At 47.4% G+C, this 25,009-nt stretch overlaps 1 protein-coding gene and 1 long non-coding RNA gene across 2 annotated transcripts in view; one reads left to right on the forward strand and one right to left on the reverse strand.

The window, feature by feature from the left end:
- LOC116151032 (protein kinase cAMP-dependent X-linked catalytic subunit) overlaps positions 1–25,009 on the forward strand; it is a 59,310-nt gene that overhangs the window by 22,321 nt on the left and 11,980 nt on the right. Inside the window, exons 2-5 of the mRNA XM_064482630.1 lie at positions 2,026–2,194; positions 8,729–8,992; positions 16,957–17,076; positions 22,984–23,079. Of these exons, the coding sequence (XP_064338700.1) occupies positions 2,026–2,194; positions 8,729–8,992; positions 16,957–17,076; positions 22,984–23,079 (649 nt within the window). The remainder of the gene's footprint in view (positions 1–2,025; positions 2,195–8,728; positions 8,993–16,956; positions 17,077–22,983; positions 23,080–25,009) is intronic.
- On the reverse strand, positions 2,256–3,243 carry LOC135320098 (uncharacterized). The gene is made up of 3 exons (XR_010379283.1): positions 3,078–3,243; positions 2,927–2,973; positions 2,256–2,687 (listed from the first exon to the last, which is right to left on the reverse strand). It is a non-coding gene; the product is annotated as an uncharacterized LOC135320098 (long non-coding RNA).

A 25,009-nucleotide genomic window follows, 5' to 3' on the forward strand; every position in this document is an offset into this window, starting at 1 on the left:
ATGAGTCTGGCTTTTTGAAAAGACTCCTCATATAAATAAAGTGTCTACAGTATTTGTCTCTCTCTGTCTGACTTACTTCACTTTGCATAATGCCCTCTAGGCTCATCTATGTTGCCCCCAATTGTAGGAATTCCTTCTTTATGGCCGAATAATATTCCATTTTGTGTCTTAACGAGCAGAGGTGGGTCACACAACCATCCTTACCTGCAGTAAAGCTAAAAAAAAAAAAAAAAAAGGACTTTTCTGCTTCCTAAAGGGAGATGTTGGGAGCCGGGGATGTGTATTGGAGAGCCTGCTCTCACCAAGCGGGAAAAGCTCTATTTGCCCTTTTTGACTGCAGTAACGACTCAACACCACCACCATTACTTGCGTTTTCATCTTCAGTGCATTTAAGCCAGTCGGCGTAAAAATTACAGCGTGCTGGCTTTGCCTTCAGCGAGGAGGTTTTTCTGTGTCATCCTGTAATGTGATTGTGGCGTTGAGGGACTCCCCCCGTCCACACGTAGCCTGTTTTGAGATCTGTGTGTTTATAGCTCACGCAGAAAGCTTGAAAGGCATCTCGGATAGAGATGTAAGAAGGTCTGCTGAGTCATAGCTGTGTTGTCATTCTTTTCGTGATTAGAATCCAGACTGTTGATACATTTATATTGTAATCTACCCATCCTATTGGACAGATGGGAGCAAATATGAATCCAAAAGGGGTTAATTTCTTTGCCCAAAGTCTTGCTTAGGTATAACTTTAATTCCCTTTTTGTGTTACCACGTGCAATGAATGTCATGCCCAAGGCTGTGAGAGAAGAAAGAGAAGCCCTGGGTGCTGTGGTTCTGTTGGGGGTCCTTTTAACCATTGAGCCATTCTTGAATTCCTGTTTCCCGCTCTCTCATTAGGTTGATTGCCATTTTTCCATCGTTCTCCACATCTCCTTCCTCAGAAACACCCCTTCCTCTGCACTATTTCTTAGGTGGACCGGGGCAGAAAAGATAGCTGCCTCGGATAAGCTTCCGGAGTCCGGGCACTTAGCAGCTCACCCATACAGATCTCCACTTCTCTACCCTCTGATTTTACCTCCTCTCTGGCCAGAGATAAAATTCCTTTGGATCTTTGATCTCATAACTGCATCAAGGGATTGCCAGCCTGGGTGAGGGGTCGAAGATGGAGTCCATCCCCGTACAGTGAGGCGAGGAGGAGGAGGAAGGGCTGGGGGGAGGCGGAGGGGGCGGGCAGGAGGGGGAGGAGGACGAAGCATTGGGTTGAAGAAGTCACGCCAGGGTGCAGAAGAGCATTTGACTTCCCTATTGCATTTGCACTCTTGATTTCCCGTCATATTTGCAGTGGTTGCAATTTAAAAAAAAAATGTTTCTCTCCATGGGTCCCTGTATCACCAGATTCTGACCCATGGCAAGTTTTCAGGTAGACCAGGTGCGTTTAGCTGGCGTTAGCGTGTTAAAGAAAGAACCGCGCGCGTGTGTGTGTGTGTGTGTGTGTGTGTGTGTGTGTGTGTGTGGTGGGGAGCGATGGCTGTCTTTCTCTTGTCTTCATCTACAAGACCTGTAGACAAAAAGGGTCACTGAAGGAATGCACTTAGCAGACTTTTCCAGTCTGCTTCGCCCTGTGTGTATGTGCTTGTGTATTCTTTTCTGGGACGACTCGCTTGCAGAAAAGATTGTCAGTTGCCCCCATTAAGAAGCAATTCGGGGGGAGGGTGTAGCTCAGTGGTAGAGCACATGCCTAGCATGCACAAGGTCCTGGGTGCCATCCCCAGTCCCTCCATTAAAAGTAAAACTAATAAATAAATTAAGTAAACTAATAAAATAATCAAGCAATCAGATTACCCCGCTCAAAAAAATAAAATACAAAACCGTTGACCGGCTAGCGATCCGGGCAGGTGCCTGCGCTCGGGCCGTCGCCCCGCCGCGCATCCCGCGGCGCGCAGCCGTCCGGGCCGCGGGTTGCGCCCGGCCCCCCGCCCGGGTCTCCGGTCCCGGGACGCGCCGGAGCTCACGCCGGGCCCCCTCCGTCTGCAGGCACGGGGACGTTCGGGCGCGTGCAGCTGGTCCGGGAGAAGAAGGCCAAGTGCTTCTTCGCGCTGAAGGTGATGAGCATCCCGGACGTCATCCGCCTGAAGCAGGAGCAGCACGTGCACAATGAGAAGTCCGTGCTGAAGGAAGTCAGCCACCCGTTCCTGGTCAAGCTGTGAGTGCCCCCCCTCCCCGGGGTCCTGCCCCCACCCCGCCTCACCCTCCCGGGCCCCACGTGGGTTTTCTTGCAGCGGGTGGGGGCGCAGGGTGCGGGCGAAGCCTCGGCCCGGGGTGGGGGGGTGGTGATGCTCCTGAGCCGGCTCAGCTCCCGGTCGGGCAGGTGTGACATCCTGCAAGGACCCCTGAGCCTCCGCCTGGCCGGCTCCACGGGCAAAGGCGCTGTTTCCACACGTGCCTTCCCCGGGGCAGCGGGGTGGGGGTGCCTGCCCCGCTCCCGCCCCAGCCGCACATCTGAAGGGGCGCGGGGTCCCGCCCGAGGCTGTGTCCCCTCCTGGCATCTCCATCTCCCTGGAGAGCCTGCCCGGTGGCTTCTTCTGGGACCTCACTCACCTGCTCAGCTTCCCTCACTCACGTCCTTCGCTGAGTCCCCTGTTGGCTGTGAAGCATCTCCATGCACGGGCTCCGCAGAGCCGTCCAGCTGCACGTGCCTGCCATGCACCCAGTAAACCCCTCTTTCTCCCAAGCTGCTTGTTAATAGAGGGTCCGACCAGCTCCCACGGAGGTGCCGGCGTGCGGGCGTCCGCAGAGGGCTCTCTGCCCCATCCGCAGCTGCCCTCCATCCGATCCCCACCTCTCCCCTCCTCATGCCCCTTCTCAGGTGTGCCCGCCGCCCCCCGACCCCCAGCAACTCAGGGTCCTAAGGGCTCCTCACGGACTCAGCCTTCACCTCTTGTCCACTGCTTTTCCCTCCGTTGTCCAGTCTTGGAAGGACACCTGCAGTAGGAGGTGGGAGGCAACGTCCACCTGGCAGCCTAGGGCCACCCCGTCCCCTGCAATGCCTCCTTCCCCTGCCTCCCCCGGCCCCTGACCCCTCCTACCTCACCAGTACCTGCCTTTCTTCTGCGATACCCCCGCCTAGGCACACTGACCGGTGCCCTCCACCGTGGTCTCAGAGCATCTTATCCGTCCCCCAGCAAAGCCACCGGGGCCACGTCCCCAGGTCCTGAAACAGCGTCTCACTCCGAGTGGGGACGGGTTGCGTGCTTAATGAGTGAGCATAGGGAAGTGGCTGTCTTTTCGTCCCCCTTTCCTTTTATGGAGCTGAAAGGCAGTCTTGGGCCGATGTGAGTCTCATGCTTTTGAGTCACAAAAGCAGAAGGAGCTGGTGCATCCATGTCAGCAGCCCTCACTGGTCAGCTCCGCTCCGTCCCCATTTGGCCGGAAGAACATCTCGTTTTGTCTCTTCTGTGAACTGAAATAGCGACTCTGGGAAAGGACTTCAGTTCGCTCGGGTTTTCAATACACATTTTATAAAGGAGACGTGCTCTCCTTCACCTGCTGCCCGATCATGCTCACGTGGTTTACGAGAACGGTCTTGGACTTTTACCAAATGCAGTTAAGTCTCAAGCCATAAACTCGGGGTGTGTCCCACAGGGTGCTTTGCGGCTTGAGTTTTCTAGCAAGGCAGTGCGCCTGGCGGCTGGATTTCAGTCTGCTCTGGAAACCAGGTGGCATGGTCTGTCCCGTGTTTGCAGTGAAATTAGGAAGAGAAGCAGACGGAATTGATGGTGGAGAGAAAAAAAAATCTGAGACGCTGTTGTTGAGAAGACAGAAGTTTGGGGAAGAGGGAAGAAGCCAATGGGAGGAGTGATTTTCAGGGCTGAGTTCTTTCCTCGGCTCAGGCGCATCCCCCTGGAAACGTTAGGGTGATGCTTTAGGGAACCTTGGGTGAGGGCTTCCAAGGCTGGGAGTTCCACCTTATTGGGGGTTGATTGTGTCCACCCCGTAAAGAAAAGATGTGCTGAACTCCTTACCCCAGCGCCTGTGAATGTGGCCTTATTTAGAAATTGGGTCTTTGCAGGTGTGATGAAGATGGAAGTTGGGGTCCTATAGGAATAGGGTGGGTTCATCCTGCATGACAGGTGTCCCTGTAACAAGAGAGGAAGACACACAGAGACACACAGTAGAGAAGGCTGAACTTGGGGGTGACGAGGCCACCAGCCAAGGACCCCCAGGGATTGCTGGCAACCACAGGGAGCCAGAAGAAACCAGGATGGACCCTTCCCTAGAGATTCCAGAAGGAACCGACCCCACCGACACCTTGGTCTTGGACGTTCAAGCCCCAGCACAGTGAGAGGTTACGCTCGTGCTGCTTAAGCCTCCCAGGTTGGGGTCTCCGCTGACGGCCGTCCCGGGAAACCAGTCCGCACCCCATCACCCACCTGGAGTGGGGACCAGCCCAGCAGGTGGGCTCGGGGGAGGCTTTGTGACTAAGCCAGAGACGTCCCCAGGATAGAACCCTGGAGCTTTGGGGAGTTAAAAAGGACAGAGTTAGCGGTTTTCCTTCCCGGGTGTGGTAGATGCCTCAATCCAGAGGGACCTACATTCTGTATCTCGATGCTCCTTCTTTTCAGATAAGGATGGAAGCTGTTGTCTCACAGAGGCAGTCGGGTGGAATTTGACCCTGAGTTATCTAAGTCAGGTTTTTTTTTTTTTTTTTTTGGTGGCGGTGGATTAGGTTTATTTATTTGTTTATTTTTAATGGAGGGACTGGGGATGGAACCCAGGACTTTGTGCATGTTAAGCACACGCTCTACCACTGAGCTACGCCCTCCCCTCTAAATCCCTTTTAGGGAGTGTGGCTTCTCCACACCTGGGTAGCTCCGTAATGTGACAACGTGTGTGCTACCTTGATAATCCTGACTCCCATTCAGCTCACTGGGTACGGGGTACAGCTGAGTCTGGTCTTTTTATACGTCAGGTCCACCTGGAGGTGTGGCCAGGGGGCAGGACTTTTTCTTTGTTGTTGATTCTATAAGGTCATCCATCTGAGGGTCTGTGTTCACGTTCTGTCTTCTTACAAAGACACCATTCCTGTGGGATCAGGGCCCACCCTAGTGACTTCATTTTACCTTCATCACATTTTTAAAGATCAAATTTCCAGATGCAGTCATCTTCTCAGGTTCTGGGTGTTAGGGCTTCAACATACGGATTTTGGGAGAGGGGATGCAGTTCAGCCCAGAACACCTATGTAGTGACTTGCTAAGAGTAGGTCTTCCAGTGCATGAGGCTCTGTTGACAGTGTACGTGTAGCATTTGGATAGTTTCTGTGTAACAGGTGAGCGACCACGCAGTGTTTAAAAGCTCAGTTTATGAAAACAAGACTTATCCTGTGATCCAGCAATCCCACTCCTGGGCTTATATCCAGAGAAAACTCTAATTCGAAAAGATACACACACCCCAGTGTTCACAGCAGCACTGTTTACAGTAGCCAAGACATGAAAACAACCTAAATGTCCATCAACAGATGACTGGATAAAGAAGATGTGGTATATTTATACAATGGAATACTACTCAGCCATAAAAAAGAGTAAAATAATGCCATTTGGAGCAACATGGACGGACCTGGAGAATGTCATTCTAAGTGAAGTAAGCCAGAAAGGGAATGACAAATATCATATGATATCACTCGTATGTGGAATCTAAAAAAACACACACACACACACACAAATGAACTTATTTACAAAACAGAAAGAGACTCACAGACGTAGAAAACAAACTCATGGTTACCAAGGGGGAAGGTGATGGGGATGGAGGGATAAATTAGGAGTTTGGGATTTGGATGTACACACCACTGTGCACAGAATAGATAAACAAGAAGTTCCTACTGTACAGCACAGGGAACTATATTCAATGTCTCGTGGTAACCTTTAATGAAAAATAATATGAAAAGGAACATATGTGTGTGTATGCATGACTGAAACATGATGCTGTGCACCAGGAATGGACACAACATTGTAAACTGACTATACCTCAATTAAAAAAAAAACTAGGCTTAAATGATTTAGGGTGTAACTGGGCTCTTGAAATGCCCCGTGCACAGCCTGGGAGAGAGATCACGCTGTGTCAGACCAGCCCCGCCAACAAGTGAAGTTGGGCGCTCGGGGCCACGTGGTGCGTCACACGATTCAGTGGGAAGAGGCCCACGAGTAGCGAACCGCCCGTAGCGCAGTCTCTCTTGGAAAGCAGCCACTTCCCCCAGCATCTGCTTTCTGCACTCTCCAGAAACGTTGAGAAGGCTTCGCTTGTCTTTACTCAAAACCGCATGGAATTCTGATGGTACCAGATAATCTCACAGAACAGAGGCTCAAGTTTGAAATTCCACTCGGATGATCTGGCAAGCCCGCCCCGTGGCGTTATCAGCGTTGGGTATGTGAAGGGCTACTGGTTGTATTTTTGAAAGTAGGCCAGGACATTCATTACACACACATCAGAGAACGCATTCTGTTCCGGGAGACAGCCGTTCCGAAGGCCAGCTCAGCCACTGTGGAGATAATTTTAGAAGCGCTGAATAACTCCCTGTTCACAGTGCAGAAGAGTATGTCACACGGTCAAGAAGTCCCGGGGAGAAAGGCTCGTGTTCTGTCCAAAGACCATGACCCCACGTCTGCTGCTCTCCTCTTATGTGTTTAGAAATTGCTGGCGTCTTATTTAGAGCTGTTTGGATCTACAGTAGGGCACTGTTGACATCTGGGGCCAGATAATTCTTTGTTGTGGGGGCTGTTCTGTGTAGTGTAGGGTCTTTAACAGCATCCCTGGTCTCTGCTCCCCCCTGTATGCCAGTAGCTCTCATTCCCCAGTGGTGATGACATAAAAATGTCTCTAGACATTGACAGCCTGCCTCCTAGGGTCTGAAATAGTCCTCAATTACAGACCACTGCCATAGCTAGATAGATACGTGGATAGACAGATGATAGCATTAATAGATTAGAGAGATGGATGGATAGGTAGATATGATGGAAGAATGGATGGATGATGGATGGATGGATGGATGGAGGATGGATGGAAGAATGGATGGATGATGGATGGATGGATAGATGGATACATAGATGGATAGATACATAAGATAGATGGGTGGGTGGATGGATGGATGGATGGGTGGGTGACATGGGTAGAGGGATGGATGGATGGATGGAGGATGGATGGATTGATGGATAGATGGATGGATGGATGGATAGATGGACACATAGATGGATAGACAGATAAGATAGATGGGCGGATGGATGGATGGATGGATGGATAGATACATAGATAGATACACAGACAGAGAGGTAGGTAGGTAAGAGGAGCTGCTGGCAGCTAGTCGGTGGAGACCAGGGAGGTGGAGACCTACAGTGCACAGCACAGCCCCCCACCGCCCCCAACCCGAAAATGAGTGTATTAGTCTGCTATGACTGCCATGACAAAGCACCACAGAGTAGATGGCTTAAACAAAAGATATTTACTGTCTCCCCGTACTGGAGGCTGGAATCTGAGATCCAGGTGTCAGTAGGGCTGGTGTCTCCTGAGCCCTCTCTCCTTGGTGTGTGGACGGCCGTCTCCTCCCTGTGTCCTCCCGTGGTCATCCGTCTGTGTGTGTCTGGGTCCTCATCTCCTCTTCTTATAAGGACACCAGTTCTAAGGGGTCAGGACCCACCTTAATGACTTCATTTTACCTTCATCTCCCCTTTAAAGACCCCATCTCCAAACACAGCCCCATTCTGAGGTCGTCAGGTTAGGAGCCAACATATGAATTTGGTGGGGGCAGGAGGGAGGAGACACAGTTCAGCCCATAACAGCTACAAACCAGTTTATTTACTCTTGTCCATGCTGAGACCTTTGCACATTCACAGGATACTAGTATCTCAGCAGTATATATACCTGTGTCTTAGCATCTGTCTGTACCTGAATCTTAACATCTGCCTATGGATCCATCTTCCCCTGTACCAGGACTGCTTCCATCTGTCTCTGCTGAACCTTTGCGTCTGTCCATACACGTATTTCAGCATCTCTCCATGTGAGCACCTTAATGTTAACATGTGCCTGTACACACAAGATAGCCTCTGCCTGTACCCATGACACGTCTCTACCAAATTTTAACATCTGTCTACACGCAGATCTTAGCCTCTGTCCATCTCTGTGGGACTCTTAACATTACCTAGAGGTTTATCTTGACCTGTAACTACACATACCATAACATCTACCACTACCAAATCTTCACATCTGTCTGTACACGTGTCTTGCCATCTGTCCATCTATGGGACTGTCTCAACATCTTTCTAGAGATACATCTTCACCCGTACTGGGACTCATTCCATCTGTCTCTACCAAATCTTCACATCTGTCTCCATACGTATCTTAGCATTTGTCCTTCCGTATGACTATCTTAACCTGTAGACTTATCTTACCTACAGACTTTAATCTACCTGTAGATTTATCTTGACATGTACCTATGCACCTAGCATCGCATCTGTCTAGACCACATCTTCACTTGTGTCTGTACCTATCCCACCTGCTTCTACCAAACCTTCATGTCTGTCCACACACGTAGCTCACAGAGGTCCATCCACAGGAGTATCCAGACACACATCTCACCCCGTGTCCGCACATGTCAGGTAACTTCTGTCTACGCCACATCTTGACATCTGTGTCCACCCGTCCCCCTCCGTCTGTCCGGGGCGCAGCCTTCAGTCCCACTGTGGTCCCACAGGTTCTGGACATGGCATGACGAGCGCTTCCTGTACATGCTGATGGAGTTCGTGCCAGGGGGCGAGCTCTTCAGCTACCTGCGGAACCAGGGCCGATTCTCCAGCACCACCGGGCTCTTCTACTCGGCGGAGATCGTCTGTGCCATCGAGTACCTGCACTCCAAGGAAATCGTCTACAGGGACTTGAAGCCGGAGAACATCCTTCTGGATCGAGACGGTCACATCAAGCTCACTGACTTCGGCTTCGCCAAGAAACTGGTGGACAAGTAAGTGACCGTATCTCTCCTTTCCCCCCAACTCCCCGCCCCCTGCCTCTGGCAACCAGCTTTCTGTTGTCTGTTTCTGTGAATTCATTTTTGTTTAGATCCTGAATATAAGTGAGATCATATGGTATTTGTCTTTCTCTTAGTATGTGCTCATCTTTAGATACGTCCATGTTCCTGCCAATGGCAATAATTCACCCTTTTCATGGCTGAGTAGTATTCCATTGCATACATATACCACAACTTCTTTATCCAGTCATCTGTCAAAGGACATTTACATTGCCTACCATGACTTGGCTGTTGTAAATAGTGCTGCTATGAACATTGGGGTGAATGTTTCTTCTCTAATTAGTGTTTTTTTTTTTCCTGGGTAAATACCCAGAAGTGGGATTGCTGGGTCACATGGTAGTTCTATTTTTAATTTTTTGAGGCACCTCCACACTGTTCCCCACAGGGGCTGCACCCATTATGGTCCCACCAACAGTGCACAGGGGCTCCCTTTCCTCCTTCCTTGTCACTTGTCTTTTTGAAGGTAGCCTGGCTAACAGGTGTGAGGTGATGTCTCAAGTGAGATTTTCTTTTCTATGAAGCCTTTGCTGCACATGGAGTCAAGGAGCCTTCTCTACCCAGACTCCCTTCTATTTTTCACTCTCAGGTCTTTTCAGACGGCTTTCCTGACTCGTCTCCTGGGCAGCTTCCACTCTCTGGCTCTCAGCTCCTGGTCCTTCTGCAGCCTGGTGGGTCACATGTTGCACAGTTTTGTTTTTTTTTTTTTTCCATTATTTTTCATTGTCTTTTGGAAGAAGGCAGAGCTGAGTTCATGTAATCCACCACCTTTGAGAAGAAGGGATTATGCTTTTAAACATTTTGAGGTCATCTTTATGTACTTAAAAAAATTCTTTTTATTTCTTACAACAAAACACCAAAATAGTCCTCTTGTGGAACAAATCTGTGATTAGTTCTACTGGCATCCTCTCAGTAAAGGCACAAGTACGTACACTCTTTGTAAATAAGTGGGGTTTTTTTTTTTTTTTTCAGGTAGACTTCTTTTTTAAAAAACATTATTTTATTTTATTTTATTTTTAATTCTTTTTATTGACGCGTAGTCAGTTTACAATGTTACTTTCCGGTGTACAGCAAAAGGATGCGGTTAAACACCGTAAATATGTGTTTGAGACGGATTCTGTAAGGTAGATTTCCAAGAATGGAATTAGTAGGACAAATGTTTTCAGCCTTGCTAGCACCAGACAGTTGATCGCATTAAGCACAGTGAAATAAAGTCTAATCTTTCATAGTTCAGGATAACGATACCTTTTGGATTAATTCACCCCAGTGATCCTGAGTGTTCTCTTTAGCAGAGGAGCAGTCTCTGTAAGGAATCTGAAAAATTGTGTAATATACAGCGGACAAGAGTGCAGAATTCAGCAGAAGTGAGGCTGAGGCCTTTGCAAAGCCGTACGTGTTGTATTTTCATGCCTCCTTTAGAGCCCCGTCTATAAAGCACATACTCTCCCCAGATGCAACGATGCCGCCTAGCATGTATAGAATAAAAAAGTAGCTGCTAATGTTTTAAATCCTGTGCAGTTAAGCCAGGACCACCCCTTTAGAGGAAGCACTGGGGGCTTCTGTTGGGCCCTAAAGGTTTTTTTTTTTAATTAGTTTTTTTTTAATTGAAGTATGGTCAGTTTGCAGTGTGTCAATTTCTGGCATACAGTGTAGTGTTTCAGTCATACATATACATACATAGATTCATTTTCAGGTTCTTTTTCAAGATAGATGACTACAAGATATTGAATATGGTTCCCTGTGCTCTGCAGTAAAAACTTGTTTATCCATTTTATATATAGTAGTTAGTATCTGCAAATCTCAAACTCCCGATTTATCCATTCCCACCCCCTTGCCCCCCTGATAACTGTAAGTTTGTTTTCTATGTTTGTGTGTCTGTTTCTGTTTTGTAAATAAGTTCATTTGTGCCATTTTCTTAATAATAAATTTTTTTTAATTTTTATTGAAGCCCGATCAGTTCACAATGTTACATCAATTTCTGGTGCACAGCATCAAGTTTCAGTCATACACGTACATGCATATATTCCTTTTCATAGTCTTTCCCATTATCGGTTACTACAAGAAAAGTTTGGTTTTTGAATGCAATCCTAAATTTTTATTCCAAAGAAAGGGGCAAGGCCGCAGGGGTTTAGATACACTTTCTCATGTTCTGTGTTGGCCGTTTCTCCTCCTTCACATCACACCTTCGCTTTCTAGGATTTTGGTTTGTTTTGTTTCGGGGCGATTTTGCTGGGGCTTGTGTTTTGTTGTTGTTGTTGACCCCTCATAAAAATGTAAGCTTTTTTTTCCTCCTGTATCCCCAGCGGTCCACCCAATCAGCCGGTACACACAGGCATTAAATAGAGACACTCAGACAGAGTGGGCGATACACCCAACTCTTACATTTTTTAATATCATCACAGCCGCTGAGAGCAACGTGCATTCATCCAAAATTCATACAGTGTTCCATGTCAAAGGTCAGAGATGCATATTTTGTTCCCCTGGACAATTTTAGCTAGAGCAGCCCTGTGCAGTATAAATCTGATGCAGACCTCCTGCGTTATTTGAAATGTTTAAGTACCCCTATTTTAAAAAGGATTATTTTATCCATGTAGTCGATTTAATTCAATATATTCCAAACATGGTCATATCAATATATAATCAGTATCAACCCCGAGGGACTTTCCTAGAATTTTGGCTGCTGTGTATTTGAAATTCCACGTGCCTTTTTAGCCTTACGATGCTGTCTCAATTTGGGTGCAGGATTTTCATCCATCAGAAATACGGGAAATGCTTTATTTAGCATCCACGACATTTGTAGTTGGGGGAGGCGTAGATTCACGTGACCAAGCTCTTCAGAAATAAAGGTTTTCAGTAACTGCACCCATATAGGCTAAATTAAATTGAAGTTCCGATGAATTAAAATCAGATTAGAATTTCAGTTCCTCTGTACGTTTGAAGTGCTCAGATGCTATGTGTGGGTAGTGGCTCCTACATGGTAGGTCGATGAGGAAGATACACCAGAGTCCCATTCCGTGACGGGATGGATCACTTTGTAATGCAGCTGAATTCAGTCTGACTTTCCCCCATAGAATTTCATCTATTACATTGCTGAGAATAAAATGGGATGCTTTTACATATAGGAGTGAAGACCATTTATATATATGGTAAAATAAGAATTCTTTTTTATGCAATGAAAGATTCTTTAAATTCTTGAGTGATTTACAATTTTCCAAAGTGTCACGTACTTGATTTCCTGTATTCCTTTTTAAAAGTCGGGTTTATAACATCGATGCTCCCCCCATAGGTATACCCTGTCCTTTTTGTTTTTTTGAAGTCATTTTAGAACCTCCCAGTTTGCAGATTACTAACTAATAAACATAAAATAGACACGCAAGTTTATACTGTAGAGCACGAGGAGCCATATTCAATATCTTGTCATAACTTTTGGTGAAAAAGAACATGGAAATGAATCGATGTATGTTCCTATATGACTGAAGAATTAGACTGCACACCCAAAAGTGGGACAACATTGTAAACTGATTATACGTCAATAAAAATATATATATATTTTTTAAAAAGTTGTTTTATTTGGAATCCTCCGTCAAACAAAGCAGAAATAAAATGTTTCACAACTTCCCTGGGTGACATGTTTGGCCCGTGAGGTTCCCATCAGTGACCGTGTCCTGTGCATTTAAGATGACGTGGATGGAGACACTTCAGTGCTCCTTTAGGTTTTGGTTTCTGGGATCTTGCTAGCAACGACATGGAACTCGATCTTGTAAAATCACGACTTCACATTCTCAAACAGACACAAAAGTGGAGAGAACTGTGGATATTACATCCTTTTTTTTTTTTTTTTCACTTTATTTCACTTTATTTAGCGTTTCGAAAATCGTTACCTGTGGCCTCAGTGACCACCAATGGTACTAGCGCATTTAAAAAAAAAAAACAAACTTAGTCTCATGTTATTTTCAATCCAAGCAGCCTTTTTCTTCTTAAATTGAAATCTAGTTGATTTACAACGTTGTCTTAGTTTTTGATGTACAACAAAGTGTTTCCATTGTATGTATGGTTTTTTCATATTCTTTTTCATTATAGGCTGTTACAGGATCTTGAATATAGTTCCCTGTGCTGTACAGTAGGGCCTTGTTGTTTATCTGTTTTATATACAGTAGTGTGTATCTGCTAATCCCAGACTCCTAATTTATCCTTCCCCGCCTTTCCCCTTTGGTAGCCATAGGTTTGTTTTTTATGCCTGTGAGTGAGTCTGTTTCTGTTTTGTAAATAATTTCGTTTGTATCATTTTTTTTAGAGTCCACAAGTAGTTAATATCACATCATATTTGTGTCTCTCTGTCTGACTGACTGCACTTAGTAAGATAATCGCTAAGGATCCTTGAAGTAGTTGCAGTCTGTTTGCCATCAACACACACACAATTTTAGAACTCATCTAGCCACACCTCTTCATTTCACAGATGAGAAATCTGAGGCTCTGAGAGGTGAGACGATTTGCCCCCTTTCGGACAATTGCCAGGTGTTAGTACCTTCTGACTTCCAGGTTAAATGTGTTTGCATTACCAAGGGCCTCTGTCAGTGGAAGCACCTCAGACCAGCAGTTAGGAGTGAAGGGTGGTGGCCATGGGGACCACTTGCCATACGTTGGACCCCTGGTTCTGCCACATTGTTGTATGTTGTCCTTGCCCCTGTGTGCCTTACTGTGTTCACCTGTGAAATGAGAATTGTTCCTGCCGTATAGGATGATGGGTGAGGAGGGCTGGACCTGCTCATTGGGAAGTATTTCCTAAGATCAGTTCCTGTCACATAGCAAGCATTGAGTAGACAGTATGTGCTTCTGACTTTATCATGCCCAAGCTCCCACCATCACATCGTCACCGTCGCCATCACCATCACCACCATCATCACCACCATCACCACCACCATCATCACCACCATCACCACCATCATCACCACCACCACCACCATCATCACCATCATCACCACCACCACCACCATCACCACCACCGTCGACATCATCACCATCTCCATCATTGTCACTATTGTCACCATCACAATTGTCATCATTACCCTCACCATCACCACCATCACCAACATCTTCACCATCTCCGTCTCCATCACTGTCTTCATCACCATCATCATCAGTGTTATCACAATCACCATCGTCACCATCATCATCACCATCTCCATCATTGCTGTGGACTGAACCGTGTCCCTCCAAAATTCATGTGTTAAAGCTCTAACCCCCATTGTAGCTGTATTTGGGGATAGTGTTGTTAGAAGGTGAGAGGTCATGAGAGTGAGGTCCTGATCCCATAGGATTGGTCACCATAGAAGGAATTTATTTCTCAGCGCTGGAGGCTGGGAGTCCACCATCAGGATGCTGGCTGGTGAGGGCTTCTTGCTGGCTTGTAGATGGCGTCCTACGGCCTCCTCACATGGTAGAGAGATCTTTATCTCTTCCTTTTCATACAAGTCATTGGGTTAGTTCCATCTTAGTCTAGCACAACGTCATATTAACTTGATTACCTCTGCAAGACCCTATTTCCACATAAAATCACACTCACAGGGTTTAGGACTTCGGGGGAAACACAATTCAACCCAGTACAGATGCCATGGAAGGAAGTGGGGGGGGGGGTCAGGAACACACGAGCAATTTGACATCTGTCCTTTACAGAGAATCCTGTCTCTCTTTGGGTAACACAGCCCTGTCCCCCTGGCTCTAGTGGAGCTGATAATAGTGAGGAAACTTGAGCACAGCGGGTGTCACTTTCCTTTCTCTCCAAGAGCCAAGTGAGCAAAAAAATAGAGAAGACCAGGGGCGTGGATAATTCACAGCCAGGGCCAGCAGTCTCGCAGTCCCATCCCGGGCTGTCTGTCCTGCAGTCTGAAGCTCTTTCTAGCGATGTACGTCTCAGTGCATCCAGGAAGCCTGGGGGCTTTGTGCAGGAAGGTTTCACGTGAGCAAGGTGTCAGGCCGCCTGAGTTTACTTAGAAACTGAAAAGTCACACAGCCTTCGATCTGGGCCTCTTACCCTAGGATGGAGCCTGGAAGAGACTCACCTTTCCAAATGTACGTGGAGATGGTGTGCCCAGCGCGGATACGGTTACCTGCGGCCACCTCCACCTGGCCTCGATAGCCAGCTGAGATCTCTAGGCTTCCAGCCGGATTCGGGAGGCCTTACACGTGCTACCCAGGCTGCAGAGAACAACATAACCAATTACTTGGATCATTCAGCTGAGTTAAAGAATTCCATGAGCCAAAACCACCAGGGTTGACTGAACGGAACAGGCAGATCTACTGTGACGGCCTTGGATTTTTGCCCTGTGTTAGAAGACAAGATGGACCCAAATGATTTCCAAGCCGTCTTTGCTGCTAAACATCCCAACAGTCTTAAGTCACACTTTTAAGAAAAGACAGGCACCATTCAGAGCTTTTGCTAGAGGATCAGGGATTGCTCACGGCTCCTGTGTCAACATTGTCCCGATTCTTTATTTGCTGTTTTTGATGGTGACCCAACCACTGCTCTGTCATATACAACTTGCACCTTATGTTAGTGACTTATTTCCCTGTGCATTAGACACAGAATTTTTTTTCTTTTTTTTTTTTTTTTGGAATTTCTCACATTTCATTTATTTTTTTTTAGGGTTAAAATTTTTTTTTTTTAATTGAAGTATCGTCAGCTACAATGTGTCCATTTCTGGTGCACAGCACCATGTCCCAGTCATGCACATACATACATATATTCATTTTCATATTCTTTTTCATTAAAGGCTATTGCAAGGTATTGAATATAATTCCATCTTTTTTTCTGTTTGAGGTACAGTCGATTTAGAATGTTGTGTTCGTTTCCAGTCTATAGCAGAGTGATTCAGTTAAACATATGTATGCATTCTTTCTCATTTTTTTCATTACAGGTTATTATAAGATATTGAATATAGTTCCCTGTGCTCTACAGTAGGACCTTGTTGTTTATCTATTTTATATATAGTCGTTCGTACCCGCGAATCTCAAACTCCCAATTTATCCCTCCCCACCCCTTTCCCTACTAGTAACCATAAGTTCGTTTTCTATGGCTGTGAGTCTGTCTAAAGAGAATTCTGTTGCAAGGAAAAGCATGAATGCTTCGTCCATCTGTTGTGCAAAAAACACAGACCTTAGGCAGCCCAGGGAAGGGGGGGACCCAATAAAAAACACCCACTCAACGAATCAGAAATCTCCACCTTCTCTGCTGAGTCCGGCTGGGCTGCTAAGAATGTGTTGCTTTCGGCCAGCTGTCCTCTAGGTGGGGCTGAAGACTACATTTTTGGCAAGTTTCAGCTCATCTAGGGGAGAAATCCTTTGCAAACTCTCCACTGGTATAAACCCCAGACATCCCAGAGCCCCTTAACCTAAGGATTTCCAAAAGCCACCCCCCGATACTAAAATGACAGCGAACCCTGGAAAGCACGGAGAACACTTCCAGCCTTTCGCATAGCAGGTGGGAAGCATGCTCCGACGTAGCTGAGTTTCGCCTGGGAGGACGGAAGTAGCCGTTGCTTCGTGGAGCAGACGTGTGGGCTCCTGCGGGTCATTCCGAGACGGGGCTCACGACTCAGTCCTCGAATGCGTCACTTTATGGGAAAACAAGGATCGTAGGCTTTTTGCTTCTGAGTCAGAAACACAAGCACGCAGAACAAGACACAGCCGTGACCCCAGGACCATCACTTGGATTCTGTTTTGGCTCATGAGTGTCTACAAAGGGAACGTGTCAGCTGAGACCACATGGCTATTCTCCACGGGGTGGGGGGGGCGGTCTAAGGCGTCACGTCGCTCCCCTCAGTTGCTGTAACATCCAGTGCTTCTACGAGGCATGCCTTCGCCAAGCGCGGCTGACATCTGTGGACCCCCTTCTCTGTCGTCAGGACGTGGACCCTTTGCGGGACGCCCGAGTACCTGGCCCCGGAAGTCATCCAGAGCAAGGGCCACGGGAGAGCGGTGGACTGGTGGGCGCTCGGCATCCTGATATTTGAGATGCTCTCCGGGTGAGTACAAGTCTCCGGCACGTCCCTCCCCTGCTCGCCTGTCCTGGGATTGTCAGCCCCTAGGATGCGGCATTGGGGTGGGGTGGGTGGCGAGGCAGACTCTCGGGGTGCAGGCTCACCGCAGTTTCCCACTGCAGCGATCAGCGTGTGAGCCGATGATTTGGTTTGCTTTCCAAAGAGTAAAAGCACAGGCTAGAAGGACCAGCAGTGCACATCTGGTGAGATGTCTGTTCTGTCTCTCAGCGTCCCACTCTCCTGAGGATACACTGTTCGTCTTCTGCACGGACTCGGAGTTGTTTGTAGAGCTGGGTGATGTACCTGTTGGATAAAGATAAATAAATGCGATTTAGGACTTTACAAATGGTTGGCCGGAAAAAAAAAAAGAGTGTTCTTTCCTGAAATCCCAAACATGCCTTGAGGGAGATTTGGAATCGGGTTTCCCCTGGTCCAGATCCTGAGAGGTTGACCGCCTCTCGGGCGGTCAGCGTGAAGCGTTCAAGTCTGGCTTCTGAGTAAGGCGGGTCTCTGGGGGTCCTCCAGCTGGAAACAGAAAGCAGCCTCCCCCTCTTGGAAACCATGGACCTAGGGGTTCCCCTCATCCAGTGAACTCGGGGCTCTTCTGTCTGATGGTGCGGCTGACAGGCAGGGCAGGGGGTGCCCAGGACTCTTGCCAGGGGCCCCTGGATGTGCTGCCTCCCCACCTCCACCCACCCTCTCTCCCCTTCCCGGTGTCCTGCTTTCTTCGGTGTGTGTGCTTTCTGCTGGCCAGTCTTGCAGGCACTATGAGTCCACTCTGGTTGTGGCAAAGCCTGGACCCTGTTCCACACCTGTCTGGTTCCCTGCAGGACAGGCCCCCAGCTTTCAGGTGGAAAGGAGGAGAAAGAGGAATTGTGTTGAGCACATGGCCAGCCAGGCTGGAGTCTAGGAAGCCTTGTGTTTGTCGTCCATCTATTTACCATCTGTTTATCAATGTGTTTATCTATCATCTACATCTACCTTCCTACCTGTCCACTATATATCTGTCTATGTATCAGCCATATCTATCGATCTATCATCTCTCAATCTGTCAGTATCAACCTATCAATGTATCATCTATCAATGTCTCTCTGTCTGTCAATCAGTCTATCAAATCTATCTGTCCATCCATCCATCCATCCATCTATACTTTGATCCATCCATCCCTCCCTGCATCCATTTATCCATCCATCCATCCCTCCATCTATCCATCCATCCATCCATTCATCCATCCATCCATCCATCCATCCATCCATCTAGCCATCCATCCATCCATTCATGTATCTGTCCATCTAATCTATATGTCTGTCTGTCTATCTATCTATCTATCTATCTATCTATCTATCATCTAAATACCTATCTATCTATCCATCCATCCATCCATTTATCCATTTATCCATCTATCTATCCATCTGTCTGTCTGTCTATCTATCTATCTATCCATTCATCCATCCATTTACCCATCCATTTATCCATCCATTTATCTGTCTATCTATCTACCTATCTATCCATCCACCCATATACCCATCCATCAATCTATCTGTTGATCTATCTATCTACCCATCCATCCATCCATCCATCCATCCTGTCGTCTTTCTGTTTGTCTGTCTATCCTTTTGAATTTTCCAGTGCTCTTCACTCAAATGCCTCCAGCAAATCACATAGAATCAGATTCCTTCACGTCCACCCTAACGCAAGGCATCCCAAGCTGAGCGGTTGGTTGACATGAGTTCCATGAAGCATCAGTCCACCAAGAAGAGACAAAAAATTGTAAATATTCCTGCAGCCGTATCTGATCACACAGACGCCAGTAGCATTTTTTCCTTCCCTACCATTATTAACCACGAGAGGGCAGCGTTGCCCGAGCAGAATTGAATCCTGGCGCCCGGTGAGTTTGGTAGAATGGGGTTCCTGTGTCCTCTTTTTTGTCTTTGCTGTTAGCATAGACTGTCGTACTAGAGGATGTAATAATACAGCCTGTCGTTAGTAAAGACAAAGATACTGTGACATCATGATGTTGACAGAATGTCACAGAAAATTGTTAGACTGGAATTACTAGAATAATTATTATCAGAGCAAATAATAATAATGGTTAAAATAGAATAGCATAGAATTACAATGTAATATTAGGATATACTAGAATTATTATTAGGGATCTTAGATAAACGTAATTATTAGAACATTACTAGGTTACAATATATTACAATGTAATAGAGAATTATTAGAGTAGAAATGTTAGAACAATAATTAATATTAGTGTAATGATAATTAAAATAAATAGAATAGAATAGAAATACAATATAATATTAGGGTACATTATAATTATTACTGTTATTATATACGCATACTATTAGAATCTTATTAGAATATATTACTACATTAGAGAATATATTTTTATTCTAATAGTAAACAGAATGTTAACAGAGTATTTCTAGTATTTCTAGTATCCTACTGTTAACAGTCTACTAGAATGTTAGGAATTGAATAGAAATAATGTAACTAGAATCTAATATAGTATTAGGTGCTGTTATTAGAATAATTGGAGATTAATGATTAAAACCCTCTCCTGACCCCAAACACTGTAAGTTGAACATTGCATTTCGTAAAGGGAACTGTGTTCACAGTCAGCATGCTTTTATTTTGCACAACTCCAGTTAGAGTCAGGGTTTTCTGAGTGGCTATTTTCAGAGCCATCGGTCCCTGTATACACACTGCAGCCCCAGCTGGCCCTTCCTCCATGTTGCTCGGCTCTCCCCGAGTCCAGCCAGCCTCAGCCCTTGCCTGGACCCATCCCCAATGTCCTCCTGTCTCCTCCGGCCACACGCTCTCCTGCCCACAGCATCTGTCCCAGGCAGCCACTTAAGGGATCCCCCACTGACACCAGCCAGACCACGCCGTCCTCCCTTGCAGCCCTCGAGTGCAAAGACGCAGAGCTCCCTACTGTACGAGGCTCTGAGGTGGTCTGTCCACGATCCGCCCATCTCAGACGGTGACCTGGCCCCTCTCCTGGCATTGCTAGCCTTCCTGCTGCCCCTCCAACACACCATGAGGCCCTCCGGTCCCTCTCCCTGCCAGCCTCCTGCAGGGCATTGCCCCTGCTGGTCCCTTCTCTTCTGCTCTCAGGAAGGCTCACCTGCAACCTGACCTCAGAGCCCTGCCCCCCCTCCCCAATCTGTCCCAGCACCTCCTTCTCTTCCCTTTATAGCACTCATGGGGATCTGAAACCAGCTGGTTATGTGTGCTGACTGCTCAGGAGGTCACCAGATGCAAATTCTGCTTCTTGAACCAGGAGACTCATGGCGGCCGGTGGGAGGACGTTACTGTATGGAAGGTGGAGATGACTTTGTTTTTTCAAAGTCCTTGTCTCCAGTTTACTTGGATTTCTGTTTCTCTGTTTTCACACCTGCAGCAGGATCCAGCGCAGACTGCCTTGTCTGTTCATTTATTGCTTTCAGTGGTTGTTTAAATCTTTCCTGAAGTACAGAAGAAACCATGTGTTAGGTAAAAGCTGCCGTGTGATTACGGTGGGAGAGCATGTCATAGCTGGGGTTTTATTTTCATCCAGTAAGAAATGTAAGGTGCGATTGAAAATGTGTAGCACATTGCAGAAAAGTCACTAGTGGGTTTTCCCAGGAAAACCCAGCTCAGCTCTTTTTTTTTTCCCCCCCATCATCTGCTCCTTTCAAATCCACCCTTGTGGAGAGTTGACCAGCACAGACGTGTTTTTAGGGAAGGTGGGATTTGTGTGCATTTGGACCCACATCCACATGGCATGTTAGCTGCAGTGCGGTGGTTCTCAGACATCTCGGCCACAGGACCCCAGAAGTTTTCAGCAACCACGTATCTTAAAAGTTATTACATTCCTAAAACTTATAAACACTCGTAAGTGTTACTACTGACCCCAGAGAGCCTCCACTGATGTGGGTTACATCTGCCAGTGTTTACCACATTTGAAATTAAAACGGAAATTTAAAAAAACTCAATTTGCATAAAATAATACACTCACCAATGGTTACCACGAATCAGGTTTTCAACGATACGGTAACGGTACTTCCTGGAGTAAAAAATCTTTGGAGAGATGAGTGGCCTGGTTTCACATTTTTGTTCCTCCCTTTCGTGTCCAGCTTAATCCAAGGGGGCTGCTTTCTTCTGTCTCACTCTGTCCGGCACGATGTGTTGTGTTGAGGGATAGGGAGAAAATGCAGCCACGTTCAGATTTACAGTCAGAAGAAGGACACCACCGCAGAAGTCGTAAAAAAAAAAAAAACCTCCTTGGGGGAACCCCCTCAGGGTTCCTTGGAACCCCACTTTGAGAATTGGGGCTGCCACGCCAACGGCAGGGTACGTTTGCCCCCCGACGAGCTCATGCAGTGGGCGCGCCCGCACGGCCGCCACCCCCGACGGCAGCAGGGCGCCCCGCGCCCCGCGGGAGCAGGCAGCTGCCGGGCGGGGGTGGCCGGCGCCTGGGCGCTGTACGCCGGTCACTCACGCTGGCGACAAGCACCACTTCCCACCGGGGCGGCCGGGCTTCGGAGCTCATCACAGCCAGGGACGCAGAGGGATGCGGCCCTGCCCTTGCCAGCGCGGCACCTGTGCTCACACCCGAGTGGGATGATGTCACGTGGTGCACAGCCACATTTCTGCATTTATTTGGAATCTTTCATTTTTCTGATGGATCTACCTCTGCTTCTTATTCATTCATGTCTGTTTTTGTACTTCATACTTTTTTTATTCATTTATTTGTTTGTTTTTCTACTTTCTTTTCTCTGTAATACATTTGTGTGTCGGTTTCCTGGGGCAGCTGGAACAAATGACCACAAACCAGGGACTTAAAACCACAGGCATCCATCCTCCCCCCCTCCTGGAGACCAGACGTCTGAGGTCAAGGTGTCGCAGGGCCGCGCTCCCTCCGAAGGCTCCAGGGGAGGGTCCTCCCTGCCTCTTCCAGCTTCTGGGGGCTCCAGGCGTCCATCCCTGGGCTGGTGGCCGCCTCCCTCCCGTCTCTGCCTTTGTCTCCACGTGGCGTCTCCTCTGTGTCTGTGTCTCTCCTCTTCTGTCTCTTCTGAGGACACTGTCCTTGGATGCAGGGCCACCTCCTCCAGGAGGACCTCCTCTCAGGTCCTTCGCTAATTTCATCTGCAAAGTCTATTTCTTCTTTAGTCTGTTTCACATTTTTTCCTGTTTCCAGATACTAGAAGGGATACTAGTCTTAGTTTGTGTTACCTGGACTACAGTCTTTATGTGTGGGAATATGCCACAGACAGTACATAAGTGTACGGCGTGGCTGTGTGCCAGTAAAATTTTATTGACAAGAACAGGCTCGGGGCCATAGTTTGCTAATCCACAGGGTGTAGATCTTTGTGCCTAAAGATACCAGCTGGAAACCAGCCTGACTGTCACTCACCTCCCAAAGTAGGACGTAGGAGAATTCATCTACTGTGGAATCAGGTGTTGGCTTCTGTAGGGTTGCAGACAACCTGAGCCAGAAGAAGACACAACACAAGGTCAGCCATCCTCTTCGATTTGGCCTCAAACATTCGTTGAGCACCTACTGTGTGCAGGGTGCTGTGTCTGCAGGAAGAAGACGGATGTCCACTCATGCTCTAGTGGGGGGGGCATTTTTAATGCCACCCAGGTGACCACATTGTTCATCAGATGGTCTTGGGGTTCTTGCCTTTTCTCTGCTGGCCTGTGGTCCATCATGCTCGGCCTCTTGGAAGTGACCCCTCGCCTCTAGTCCCGAACTATCCACCACTCCTCCGTGTCAGGAAAGAGCTCACATGAAATAATTTACCTTCTGCCCGTGGTGGGCAGAGAGCGTCATCCTTAATGCGACAGGGGTGATCCACCCTTGCTCGCCCACTAAAAATCCATGTTTCTGTTTCTTAACAGGTTCCCTCCGTTTTTTGATGACAACGCCTTTGGCATTTATCAAAAAATTCTTGCGGGCAAGATAGATTTCCCCAGACATTTGGATTTCAGTGTCAAGTAAGTAAAGCAGTTCCCTCATCATTGGATGTGTTTAATTTTAAAGCATATTAAAAAAAAAAAAAAAATCACAGCCAAGGCATCTGCCTAGCCGGGTCCCAGCCCTGCCTTATCCCCTGTGCTGTGCTGAAATGATTTTGGGAATTCATCTAAAGGCATTTGTTACTGTATTTAATGAGAGAACCGTTTTGTTATTTGGCAAGTAGGGCCTCCCTCCGCCCTGCACCACCCGCAGGTTTTGTGCTTGGCACAAGTGGTGATGGATTTAGCAGAGTTTATCTTTTCTCTCCCGCTTCAATTAATCTCATCCCTAAAATCTTTTCCGGTGAAAACATTGAGTCATGAGTTTGTTGCTTCAAGACTTTCTGCATTGCTTCACTGTTACTCAGTTTGGGTATGCATTTTTGTGGCTCTGGGTGGGGGAAAAGAACTAATTTTTTTTTTAAAAGATAAGGGTGCTCTCGGTTTTCCAAATACCTTACTCCATGAGTCAGCTCCTGGCCATCTGGACCGTATGCTGTTTCACTGTCTCTCCCAGATACATCGATAGGTGCCCCACACTCCTGCTGATGACAAAATGGAGTTAATTATGGTTAGCTGAGAACTAAGCTTTTGTCTCTTTTTCTTTGCTACATGTTTTAAAAGTAAGCCATGGAAACTGAGTGCAGAGAAGTCGTGTTATTTCATGACAGTGTTGGCCTTCTAGGACCACTGGCTGCATCCACGTCTTGTTTCTCAGTGGTCGGTGCGCTCACTGTCCGGAGAGGTCCTTGGTCTGCATCCTGTGTTTCTCTTGGCTTGTGTGGGCCGGAGGTTGTGTTTGACGCACCAGGCAGGTTCTGACAGATTTTAGGAAGAAAACGAGGCTCCAGCTAAACATAACCATCCAGAAGGGACACTCTATACCATGAATGGTCAGATAGCGAGGTGACAAGGGAACTATGCACCCCAAAGCCTGTGGCTCTAGGAAGACACGAAGGAGCATCCTAGGATTTCTCTCCCACGTCTCACATCCCATCAGCTTCTAGTGATTCTATTTCAAACGGATGGCAAAACATGTTTAAGATGGGGTTGCGCGTGTACCAGCAAGTCGCCGGTGATTGGATGGGGTTAACGTCTGCCGACGCCCACGTCCAGCCCTGCCCCGGTACGCTGCCTGGGACTCTTCCTGGAAGCACTTGTGCACGGCTGCCATGGGCGCGACTCAGCTGAAGCCAGGGAGACACTTGCTTTTCATCCGCAGGAACTCTCTCAGCGTCCTCACAGTCAGCCACCTTTTTCTGTAGGCATCTCCTGGTGTTGGGCAGTTCAGAAGATGCCCTGATGGAACGCCCTTCCTCTTCCAAGGAGTGTCTTAAATTCTCCCAGGAGATGTCTCCCCAAGACAGGGGAGGGTCCATAAATCTGAGGTCGTTTATTGGGTTCTGTTCATCCACTGAGTAGGTTTCCAACATTTTGGGGACAAGAAGATGTTAGAGAAACAGAATAACCCTAACCACAGTTCTGGTCTCCTGCCGCCGCCTCCTCCTTTTTCTCTTGGTTTATCTTTACTTTTTAGAGCGAAGCAGCAGAAGCTCTTCTGGAATCCTTTGGACCCTAATGAGTCATTTCTTGCCCAATTTACTGTCCCTCGGTGGCTGTGAGTGTAGAATTCTGAGTGAATTTTTCAGGTGGTGTGTTGGTTCACGCAGCCTCAGCATCTAACCACGTCCGTCTGTGTCTCGGGATGGACGTGAAGATTCTTGATAAGATTGCATCTAATTGAAGAAGATTGAAAAGCTTTGGGGCTGGCTGCCAGCTTGGTAGAACTCATCTTCACAAGCGTTTCTTCATGCCTGAAGGTGGTCCAGGAGACGCCAGCTGGCACCGGGATCCGAAGTAAGATTTAGAATTTCAGCCGCGGTGAATCGAGGGGCTGCCAGCAGACACA

Source organism: Camelus dromedarius, chromosome X (assembly GCF_036321535.1).
Source record: "Camelus dromedarius isolate mCamDro1 chromosome X, mCamDro1.pat, whole genome shotgun sequence".
Classification (NCBI taxonomy): domain Eukaryota; kingdom Metazoa; phylum Chordata; class Mammalia; order Artiodactyla; family Camelidae; genus Camelus; species Camelus dromedarius.